Source organism: Dufourea novaeangliae, unplaced genomic scaffold (assembly GCF_001272555.1).
Source record: "Dufourea novaeangliae isolate 0120121106 unplaced genomic scaffold, ASM127255v1 scaffold110, whole genome shotgun sequence".
Classification (NCBI taxonomy): domain Eukaryota; kingdom Metazoa; phylum Arthropoda; class Insecta; order Hymenoptera; family Halictidae; genus Dufourea; species Dufourea novaeangliae.
The window spans coordinates 323,032-336,051 of NW_015373985.1; the positions used below are offsets into that span (position 1 = coordinate 323,032).

General features: G+C 34.7%; 1 protein-coding gene across 1 annotated transcript; it reads left to right on the forward strand.

Annotated features, from left to right (window-relative positions):
- Positions 1–774: 774 nt before the first annotated feature.
- Positions 775–9,245, forward strand: LOC107187325 (peritrophin-1-like). Its single transcript, XM_015575397.1, has 3 exons — positions 775–1,021; positions 7,634–8,051; positions 9,218–9,245. The coding sequence occupies exons 1-3, from the start codon at positions 775–777 to the stop codon at positions 9,243–9,245; spliced, it is 693 nt and encodes a 230-aa protein (XP_015430883.1).
- The last annotated feature ends 3,775 nt before the right edge of the window (positions 9,246–13,020 follow it).

Below are 13,020 nucleotides of genomic sequence, written 5' to 3' on the forward strand. Positions count from 1 at the left end.
ATGACCAAATTTTTATACTATAGTAATACGAAATTTCGATACTATAATATTACCAAATTTCTATATTATAATATTACCAATATCACCACCTTTCCCCAATCTCTCTATTCACCGAATAACACCTAACATCAACCGGAAGCCCAATGAACCGACAACAACCCGCCATCAGTGATAACAGCCAGCCGGTTGGCGTTCGGCTAGTAAAATCAAGGGGGTTGGGCGTACGCCGTTGCACCCGGAAGTGGGCCACCAGGACATGAATATCGGTGTATGGATGGTTATATGCAGACCCAGAGACGGCTGTGGCGTGAAAATAAGAAGTCTTGGGCGCCTAACACGCGCCGAGTGGCGACGGGTGTCTCGATCTCTTGGGCCGCCTGAGCACACGCGTATCGACACTGCCCCCTCCTCCTCCCCCCCGTCGAAAGAAAAACGGCCGTAGGGAGAGCAAGCGAGAAAGGTGGTTTCGGCGAAACTTCGGCGCGAGGGGGTGGGGGCGGTTGTGAAATGTGCAAGGAAGGATGCAGTGGTGGTTGCCGTCGACAGAACGAATCAGGACCAGTTTCAGGCCTGCACTCACGGTTTATACTCACGTTGTCTACGGCCGCTGTCCACGAACCAGACCAGGAGTACACAGCCAGGAGAAGAAGAAGAAGACGAAGAAGAGATAGAGGAGCAGAATAGTAGAAAGAGAAAAAAAAAGGGGAGAATCGTGTTCGGTCGGTGGTTTCGAGTTGAGGGTCAGAGGAAAAAGGAATAGAGAGACAGAGGACCATGTACCATCGCGTGTTCACCCTTTTGTTGGTCAGTGCGGTGACCTTGAGCAGCGCGCAGTTTCGGTGCCCGGAACCGAAGGGGTTCTTTCCGGACGCGGAGCAATGCGACCTGTACTATGTTTGCTTGAACGGTAAAGCGGAGGAGAAATTGTGCAAAGACGGCCTGGTGTTTAGGGACGACAACCCTAAGAAGGAGCTGTGCGATGTACCGGCCAATGTGCCATGTGGAGACAGAAATCTTCTTCGTAAGTTCCCCTGCTTTTTTCTTCTACTTTGATATTCATCCTTGTCAGAGTTGAACACGATTTTATTTGAATAATAGATAGTGAGATGACAGTACAGTAAATCCTCGATGAGTGTTCGAAGGCTCCTGGGCACTGAACATTAAATATTTCATAATTGAATCGTCATATGCGGCTGAAACAAATATTGGCTTGAGAATTCCAAGTGTGTTGAACCTCATTAAAAAGTCAGCGTAACACTTGGGGACCTCTCATGGTCAATGCCGAGGAACCTTCGAACACTTATCGACGATTTACTGTATCTTGACCTTTAACCGGATCATTGCATCTTTTTGGTATCTTGTACAAACATTTTTTTTCATAAAACAAGAACCACTAGTCATTCTAAGGATTATTTTAAACATTTTTACAAATATTTTTTTTATAAACAATGCTTTTGCTCACGATAAATAACAAACAGTAGTAGTCGCAGTAACACCGTTTTTCTAATGTTTGGATGTCATTTAAAGAAGTTTCGCACTTCCGATTGTCAAGAAATGTTTCAGATATAGTCACGAAAATGATAAAGTAGGCGTCTACTGTAGTTGACAAATGTAGTCAGCGGTTTAACACTAGGTATACATATATTGACACTAGATAGTATATTTATTTCTATCTGATGGATAAACATGACCTTTTGAAAATACTCAAATTTATGTATAGGGTGTCTCAAAAAGATGGGACAATCCCCAACACGGATATTTCTCATGCAAATACCTATCGAAATGTCCTTTAGCAAGTAAACGAACTCATACATATGCGCAGACACAGTCAAGAATTGCACAATTCACAGAGTTGGGTTTTATTCGAATAAAAATTCGAATAAATTTTTCGAATAAAAGTTGCGAATAAAACGAATTTATTCGAGAATAACGAATCAATTTTTATTCAAATAAGAATTTATTCGAAGCAGAGTTGGGCGTTATTCGAACAAAAGTTGCGAATAGAACGAATTTATGCGAGAATAAAAAAATTTATTCGAAGGAATCAGCGAAAAAAGCTTACGTCATCGGCGGCACGCACCAGCGGCGTATACGTGCATGAGTGAATGTGTGAGTGGAGTGTGGTAGGAAGTGAAGCCAAGTACCGTGACGACAGATCCGTAGCGCGTAGAGATAACGAAGTTATTTGGAATAACGAATAACGCTACACATTTATTCGTAATTAACGAATAATTTTTTGTTGAATGAAATCATTATTCATTATTCATAAATAATTTTTCTGTGTTATTAGAAATAAAATTTGCTCAAAGTCAGGGATTGTTAACATTAGGCGAATCTAAGCAATTGATTAACGGTAAAATTAATTATAATATGACGTATCAACGCTTTATAATATCCTACTTAGAAAACAAATTTAATGAAATAAAGATTCACTATAATGTCATAGTTAGTTAATTAAAATCATTCGTGCTGTATGCGAGAGTTCGAGAAATTTATAAAATTCGACGTAACAGTTTCGATTTTTCTTTCGAGAAAATATTTGAAGATTATGAAAATAGATTAACTCATGAGTAGTATTAATAATAATTATTAAAGTATTCATAGTTATAACAAAGCAGCGTAATTATGACAAGAAATATAATAGAAAATTTATTTTAAAAGAAACAGAGGTATTGTAAGTGGTAGAAGCTCGAGTTAAAAGAACCACTCTATAGCTAAGGAAACGTCATCAATAGTCAATCGCCATCTAGAAAAGGGTTCCCCTTTATTATTTTTTTTTAATGGACGGGAAGTGGTGTCGCTTACTCCTGACTTTTATTCGCTGCGGAGTTAGTTCAGAATAACGAATAACGAATAAGAATAATGAATAAAGACTTATTCATGAATAACGACTAACGAATGACGCTTTATTCGTGACTAGCGAATAATTTTTCGTCGAATAAAATCGTTATTCGTTATTTGCGAATACATCTTGGAACTTTATTCGTTATTCGGTATTTATTGTTCGAAATAAAATTTGCTCAATTCTGACAATTTGTCGTTTGTCAGACGACTCGTCTCAACCCAGTCTGGGTCGTCGACCCAAGTCACTAACCTCTGTTCGCTCAGCTGATCGTTAACTGTTAAGTCGAGTTCGTTTAACTACTAATGTCTCGGAAATGGAGCTTCAAATTCCAAAGGGTAAAGGACTTTTCGATTTGTATTTGCAAGAGCAATATCCATGTTGCGGATTGTCCTGTCTTTTTGGGACACCCTGTATATCATGGAGTTTCTTGCTAAACTCATGCGAAGAGTCTACCGGTGACGACAGAACATCTAATACTGGTCAGCCCAAAGTACGACATTCTTCGCAACAAATACAAGCTGGAACCTTGACTCCACGAAAATCTGAATAACAACAAAATAACTAGAGTACTCGGCGTCATCAAGGAAACAAAATTAATAGACAAAATATAATAAAACAACAAGGACTGTTCAACGTTACTAATGACTTTGTAGTTGATGCGACGTAGAACCCTTATTAAAAAAATTAAAAAAAAATAATTTCTTCATTTTTATACTGCAATATAAGTTGTGACAGATCTGGGGAAATGTATTGTTGTTACATTTTAATCATTGTTGTAGGAGTTAAAAATATAGTCAGTTATTTTGACCGCTTTGGTAGTTCTAGTGTCAAAACTGTCAAAACATTAAGCGTCTACTGATTTCAGAAAAAAAATTATTGTATTATAAAAATTGGAAATTCCACGTTTAATCAATTAGAAATGGGGAAGTACTATTTTTATCTTTTATTCGTTATTCGAAACTCTTTATCTAGGTAATAAATTTGCCCGTATCTGACCCTTGTTTGTCAAATCGACCCTGCAATGTTTGGGTTAATTTGACTTGATGTAAGACTTCAGCTTTCAATTATTAGGTGCATAAATAAGTAGTCCATTATTTCTTCTAATGATGAAGCAATAGACTTTAAGTTAAAGGTATCTTCTCCATTTTTCACTGAATACAAATGGTGTAGGATATTGAAAAATCATTGCAAATACAAGTGAGACAGTATAGATTCTTGATTTCCATAGAAAGGAATTCGATTTCGTCGAGAAATAGTGGATAACGTATTGCTACATTTAATATATTCTTTGTCAGAAAAACTTGTAAGTTAATTTGACACTAGCAGTTTACATGATAACGATCAAGCGATATGTAAGTATGTTTCCTTAATTAGATTTTAGCTTGGGCCATGTTTAATTTAGAATATAGTAATGTAATAATTTATTGAACAGTGCAAAGAGGTTAAACAGCATGTTGGGCACATTTTCTCAGGGTAGATTTTATATCTTGAAATAATGAAGAAACTTTATACATATACACCTAGATACATGTATTCTTTGACGTTTTGTGTTTTTTACGTGTATGGGATTTTGTGAGGATTTGACTATTACCTATTATTCTATTATCATAAAAATGCAGAATAAAAGGTGCTATATTATCAATATTATCTGCTATATTTAAATACATGCAATGACATATTATATGCTTTTATTTTTGTATATGCAACTATACTGTACTCATATTCTATTTTACAAAAATTAATAAAATAATTTATATCATTTCTTAAGAAATTTATTTAATTAACAGTAAAATTCAACTCTAATAATTGTCATAATATGTTAATATGTTAATATGTTTAAGTACAATTAATAATTTGGAAAATATAACTTTTTTTCTACGTTTTTACTGTACGAATACTTTTGCTCGTTACGGTATAAAAGATAGACAAAAAACATGATAACAGTACAGGAAATTCCAATTTTACCATGTAAAATAAAGCAACATAATAAAAAATAAAGAATAAACGAAGGTAAACAATATTCATTATTAATATAATTATTTATTCTTTATTTTGTACTATGTAATTGTAATATTATTTTACTTTTATTGTTGTGAAATAAATACCATAAATTTGTACACTTTATTGTTTTTCAATTCATTCCTCGAGAAACAATTTGAATGCTACAATCATCTTTAAAAGGGAAGATTTTACTCCTTGGGCTCCAAGTTAAATAAAATCGAACAAAAAGGACAAAAAGTGGAAGGTTCAAGCTTTTCATTTGAAAAGATGAATGTCGACAAAGTTATGGAACATTGAATGTTAACAATTTTTCAGTAGTGTACAATTCAGGTAATACTTTTTGGGCAGTAGCGTGTAAAGTTGGTAGCATTCGATAGCGATTCCCGTCGACCTGCAGGTTGCCTTCAAAAGTTACGTACCAGCAGGTATTAGGTGTCATTCCGCATAAAAAGATAAGAACAAAGTGTGGAATAACATTTTTTCGTTTGAGGCTTCGTATTCGAGAAAATCAAATTTGAAAGTCTGCTGGATACCCGTGCAGTTATTGAATGGGACTTGGCTAGCGCGTCCGTTCATTGCATTCCGTTTCTACTTGCTACCATAAAGAATAGATGTGTTTTAGATTAAGGGTGAATACCACTGCAAGGGCCGGGAAAATAAACCTTTTATAAGAATTTTTTTCAGGAATAATTTACAATTTCCACCCAAAAAAGATTTATTACCTAATTTTAGCACAATGTCCCAAGAGATTAACAAAACAAAAAAATTAACAGAAAAATATTCAGAAATTTTAATATACCATTAATCTTTTAGACTCCTCCCAAAAAATCATTAGTCGCTGGCAGGATGCGTAACTTTGGAACAACAGCTCTGAAGTCAAATACAAATAATTTTTTATAAACTATATTAGACTAGTTTCCGTTACACGTGCGGATTTTTAAAGAAAACTACTTTTGCAAAAACGGCGCGCTTTAGAAAACAAAGTGTCGAAAATCCGCAAACAATGGACAGTTTTTTGGGTACATTTCATAAAATTTCAAAATCCGTAAGTGCAATTGAAGGTTAACTTGTTTTAAGACTCCTGTCAAAATTTCAAGTCGATTGAATAAAAATCGACACAGTTATCGTACCCGCCGGTTAGAACAATGTCGTTTCAAGAAAAACGCGTTTAAAGTTTCACTTGAAATTATTACAATGAACTCTTACGATATTGCCGCTTGGCCTATTGCCATGCGAGGCACTTCCCTTTCACGCACACAAATTGGCTTTCCCACCACGTTGCGTATGCTGTCGCTACGAAGGGGGCTCTCGACGTAATGCCGTTTCCGAGAATTTTACTCTCTTACAGCCCCGGCCGCGGCATTATCGTAAGAGTCCACTGTATATGTAATCAAAATGCACTGTATCTTTATAAATTCTTCGAATATCGATTTGAAATGTTCAGATAGTGTTTTTGAAGAGTTTAACTTTAAGAGAATGCATTAAAAAAAATCGATTTTGCAAAAAGTTTCACAGTAGTGTTCCCCCATAATAAGTCTCAAATGAAAAAATCTTATTCTATATTTTTGACTTATTTTTTTCACGTAGAATCATCTAATACACGCTTGTACATAACTTTCGGAGGCACCCTGTATAACTTCACGGATTCAAATTCGTTCTTGCCGTTGGAACCGAAGTTTCCGACTCTAAAAATGGAATTCCGGTTCCGTTCGATGCCGTTTCGGCCTTGCCTCACGATGAAAGAGTAACGATCAGACTTTCGGGTCGCAGTGTCGCTGAAAGATGTACTAAATTGGGCCCGAAACCGGTTCCTACGTGCATTCCCCGCCAAAATTCGTTTACGAACCTCGGAGTTTTTCTTCGACGTTTTACTTTCTTCCAACGCGATCACATTTTTTTTTGCGGTCCTGCCACGAATCTCCATATGTTAATCTTTCCCAGTTTTTCAGGAACCGAGGAATTCCATTCGAAGGATTGGGTAAGAGTTTCGTTGTTCCTTTTGCGGAGGTTCATTTAACGCGTTGATTAGCATGTGATTCGCATACAGGGAGTATCGGAAGTACTTGAATCAAAGAATTCCATTCTGTTGGATCGTTCGGAAAGTCTGAAGCGTCTCGAGGATAATGTCTTCGTTACGTTTTTACTGGACGACGGAAAAATTGTTTGATCTTGTCAACAGATACTAAATGCAGGGTGATCAACTTAAGGCTTCCATTCCTAAATTATTTAATTTTACTGTACCATTAAACTTTTGTTTGAAAAATGTTTTTTCTACCTCTTGTACTTTAAGAGTTATACGCGAAAATGTGTGTGCCTATTTGACTTCAAGTTTAGTTTTCACACCTTTAACGAGAGTTGTTAACTGTCCTAATTCCATTTTTCAAAACAATTTAGTTACTCAATCTATGCGCGTCTCATTGGTCCCAAGAATACAAATTCACCATAATATAAAGAAAATTCAACCTAGAAGACAACAAATATTCTTTTGAGTCTTAACTCCGAAACTACGAAAGTTTGTTTTCCTTGACGGTTATATCTCCAAATACTAATAACAATTAGAAATTGATGTTGATAATACGATAAAATTTTGTTAAATATTGTACTAAATAGCTATTCAGTGGATAATATTATACTTAGTGGGATTTATTATTTTTCTACTTTCCCGCTTCTGTAATATTAAACTTCGGAAAATTTCAACTCAGTTTTCTCGGATTAGAAACTAGTAGAGATAGAACAATTAAGAACTAGAGCGATGAACTGTTCCTCTTCATCGTTTTCGCTTTTCAGAGGAGCCACAACCAAGCAAAGGATGTCCTCGCGCTAACGGATACTTCAAGCACGAGGATCCGACCGCCTGCGATCGTTTCGTTAATTGCATCGACGGCGTAGCACAAACGTTACCTTGCCCACCCGGTTTGATCTACGAGGACAAGATGTCGAGTTGCGTGTGGGCGGCGGACGCCAGCCGACTCTGCGAGAATGTTAGAAGAGACGTCCTCGACGACGGTTTCGTTTGCCCGGACGGCGATGTTGCGGGACCACTTGGCAGGATCCTGCCACATCCTACGTATCCCCATCCTGAGGACTGTGCCAAGTTCTATATCTGCAAGAACGGCGTGGACCCGCAGAAAGGACAATGCGACGCTGGCACTGTCTACAGCGAGGACAGCTTCAAATGTACCGAGCCAGAGAATGTACCTGGATGGTGAGTTTTGCAGAGTGAGATTTTAATGTATAATGCGAATTCGAAAGGATTCAAGCGTGATTCGAGAGTAGTTTGAGAATAATTCGAGAATAATTCGAGAATAGTTTGGGAATAATTCGCGAATAGTTTGAGGATACATAATTCGACAATACTTTGAGAATAATTCGAGAAGAGTCTAAGAGTATTCCGAAAATGTTTTGGGAATAATTTCGGATTAATTCGAGTATAGTTAGATAATAGTATGATGATAATTCGAGAATAATTAGAGAATAGTTTGAGAATAATTCGCGAATAGTTTGAGGATACATAATTCGACAATACTTTGAGAATAATTCGAGAAGAGTCTAAGAGTATTCCGAGAATGTTTTGGAAATAATTTCGGATTAATTCGAGATAGTTTGATAATAGTATAATAATAATTGGAGAGTAGGTTGAGAATAAGTCGAGAATAGTTTGAGAATAGTTTGAGGATAATTCGCGATTAGTTTGAGGATACGTAATTCGACAATACTTTGAGAATAATTCGAGAAGAGTCTCAGAGTATTTCGAAAATACTTAGAGAATAATTCGAGATTAATTCAGGAACAATTCAAGAATAGTTTGAGAGTAATTTGACAATAGCTTGAGAATAATTCGAGGAGAGTCTAAGAGTATTCCGAAAATGTTTTAGGAATAATTCCGGATTAATTCGAGTATAGTTAGACAATAGTATGATAATAATTGGAGAATAGTTTGAGAATGATTCGAGAATATTTCGAAAATGAGTCGAAAATATCTTGAGAATTAATCGAGAATGATTTGAAAATGATTCGATAATAGCTTGAGAATTATTCGAGAATAGTTTGAGAATAATTTGAGAAGAGTCTGAGAGTACTTCGAGAATAGTTTGAGAATGATTCAGGAATACTTTGAGGATAATTCGAGAATAGTGCAAGAATAATTGGGTGTACTAATTCAGAATAATTCCAAATGATTTTAAATATGCCTGGGTTATGAATTCTCCAGATGAAAATTTGCGATCTGGTTTCGATAGCCATCGATGCGATACACCAAACGCAACACTAAATATAATACAAGTAATTTCTTAGTAATCTTTCGTCCGAAAACATTATTTGTTATTTTTCTACTTCCAGTATTTATTCGCGTGTTTGTCTTCTTTGTTACAGCGAGGACTACTACAAGAACAAGAACTAAGTAAAGACAAGGGTGCCAGTTACTCGGCGGTGCATCTCTAACGCTTAACTCTTTTACTTATTTTTTTTTACATTTAGGAACAATAAAACCCGTGATACACTTACGTAAATCTGTGGCCTTTGTATATAACCTCCCACGACAGTTACACCTTTCTCCTTATGTAAACGGATTACACTCCGGAAATTAAACAGAAACGATAACTTTGTTGCGGCTTGTTACGGTCGACGGGAAAATGCGGATCGGTAACCGCGATTTAACATACCGTAAAGGAACTTACAATAGCTACGAAACGTTCTGGAAAGGATTTACCGGAGTTTCTGGTCGGAAAATTGAAATCGATTCTAACATCGATTGATTCTAATTTCAAATTGAATTAAATTCTTATTCACAAAATTTTACCTTTAAAAATTAATTTACCACCAACAAATTTTACATTTGAAAATTATTTTTTTCGATTGAAACAGTTAACGGTAACTTTAATATACTTTCTAAAATCTATAAATTCATTTTTCTGTTTTTTTGTTTTATCAAACATGGAATATCTAGAATTCATGATACTAGGACGCCATTTTTCTTAGTCGGCCACCTTGAAAATATTTTCCGTTACCACTGAAGTTACTAGAATAGCAATTTTGACGTTAGAAAATGAATGAACGGTATCTGAATAAAAATAAATAGCTTGTACAAGTTATTATTTATATACAGGGTGTTTCATTTGTCTGCACTCATAAAAGATACGTAACAAAGTTTATATTAATACAGGCACTGCAACTGAACACGGATGGAATAAAGTGTATATCAACATCAATAACATCTTTGTATATTTCCATAGTGGTCAATCACAATTAAGTATATTGTCTATTATGTAAAAACTGGTTTCCTCAAAGACTTTGCTGAAGGTCAATCGAAGCAAAACGCCCTACATAACTAAATCAATAAAATAATTACCTGTTTGGTTAAAACAAATTACAATATCCGAAGTGAATAAATAACTACTGTAAAGCAACGAATTTTTTACACTAATTTACCGAAACAGGAAGAGAATACTGCGGGACATAAGTAACGTAAGTAGCCTTTAAATATTTTGATATTTGTCAGCGAGCGGTTTCTACATTTTATTTCATAGAAAATATCGGCGAATTGTCTCCAATTGCGGTTCTCGATGTAAATTTCTGAAAATCGATCTTGTTTGAATACAATAACCGACGGATAATGGCTCTTTGGGTTGCCAGACAATTTCACTTAATTCGCCTGATTGCAACCTTTCTCTTTACGTAATTTACGATGTGCTCGATGAAACGCGCACTCCGCGACCCTCGTGAACGATTTTCATCGTGGCCGAGCCTAGTTCGCTATTATAAAATTATGAAGCTTTGAACTTTCGGTCGATTTGGAATAATTGAGAGAATATTTTTGATGCACCAATGCATTGCAGGAAGAAACCGTCGAAAACGAGCTTTGAACCGAAAATTGTTTGCTATTTTATATTTACATTCCTGTATTTTTATTTCTTCTATTTGTTACGTAAATAACGGTAGAAAGTAGATTACACATTTTGTGTACAGTAATTTGAACCGAATTTTTATCGACACAGGAAAATAGAAATTGTAAATCACTTAAATTGTTTTGAAGATCTTCCATAATTGTTTAAAAATTTTCCGTTCCTTTAATAAGCGGTAATTATTCGCTAATGGAATAAATTGAGAGTTAAAATATCCTTAATGGTAAAATCAACTTAATTAATCTGGTGTTTTATTTTCTTGTACTAACGTATTTTATTTGTTTCTTTATTCTGTTTTCCTCGTTAACATTGTTTTTATCGTGACGGAAATTAAGTTTAAATTTATAACAACTTCATTTATGCTATCTACTTTTTTATGCATTTTTTTATTGCGCATGTTCTTGGAAGTATCATGTTTATTTCTCATGCAAAATACGTTTATTTATTTCATTTTTTGTAAGTATTATTATTGCTGCTCTACTTCATATTTTTTCATAAATTATCATAAATTCAATTATCAATTAATACTACGTAATCCATTCCTTTATAAATGTTTTCAATTTTCATTATAACTTTAAAGAATGGTTTTCAGCTAATCTACTAAAACACAAAAATCTTTTGTCAATAATTGTTCTATTTTAAATATTTCACATATGCATATTTTTCAAAGCGATCCAAAAAAAGAAATTGAAATTTTATGCCTACGATCGCTGAATTTTGTACACGTAAACTGTATTTGTCAATTAATGTAGGCGTATTAACTTTTATGTTAGTACATTAATTTACTTCATAATGATCATTAATGTATTGCAGCTTATCATTATCAACGATAACAACTGTTATTTAATTAACACAGCTACGTTTATTTTAATTACTATTATTTCAATACACAACCTACTTATAATACAAATTTAATACATAATAAAAATGTATTACTTAATTACTAAATATTTACTAACAATAAGTTCTCAATGTCTATAATCAAGGTCATCAAGGTCCAAACAGCAGACGTTTGAGTAAATTCAAATTGTAGTAAGTAAAATAGTGTTTGAAAACTAGTAATAACCATAAACTGATTTTCTACACTGACGGTGAACTTTTTGCATAATAAACATCTCTTATTTAATTATTAAATATTTACTAAGTTTTCACTGTCTATGATCAAGGTCATCAAGGTCCAAACAGCAGACGTTTGAGTAAATTCAAATCGTACTAAGTAAAATAGTTTTCACAAACTAGTAATAACCAAAAACTGACTGTTTTCATCAACGGTTCCATTAGATTGAAAACAAACCGACGACATTTAAGCATTGTTAAAGTCTCTGTTTTATACAATTTCAATACGCAGTAAGTGAATGAAATGTTCGAAGTCTTAGTCATACCAAGCTCAGAATACTTATTTGTAGCAGCTTCTGCGGTCAGAATACTTACGACACGAACGCAATATTTCCGAAGGAAATAAAAAACAAAAACAAAACGGGGTCAGAGTGTAGTTTCTCCAAGTAATTGCTCGCTGGGGCAATTTTCTGATTGGTATTTCGTCAAGAGGACAGTGCTCGATCATCGATCAGACACATGACCGTGACGTGTGTATTTCGTTTATCCGACTGGTCCACCGACAATACGGATAGCGAGCACCCGGGATCGTTGGTATTCGTCGGCTTTCACTGTCCATGCTTGGAGATCTGGTTCGGGACCGAGGTAGCTAGCAATGACTGTTACGTAACGCCAGTTATAGTCCCGGAGGGATATACAGGGTGGACAACTTGACCTGATCACCTTAAGACGGCTTACGCAAATTTTTAATAATTATAAGTTTAATTGAAAATTGAACAGAACATTCTTAAAAACTTCAATTTTCGATTGCCACCAAAAAATCACAAACTGAACGATTAAATTATTGAAAAAGGGACGTTATAAACATTTCGTTTTAACACAAGTCTTATGGATCTGTAGTTAATACTGAGAAGTTAATCACTTCTTATTTAGTTACAAAAAATGACATTTTCATAAATAATTAGGCGGTTGTAGATTTTGTTACGGTGATGGCATTTTTATGATGGCATGGAAAAAATATATGTTAATGGTCAAAGAAAACTAAACATTAAGTTCAATATATGCAATCTTAGGTTTTAATGCGTTTGGTATTATATTCTACGCATGTCTGCTATGAACGTCAACATCACTTGTTTTCCTTTAGTTTATTCGTCGAACTTTCCAATTTTTTGTTCAAAATTAAAAAACAAATTAAATTTTTTTTACAATTAGGAAGAA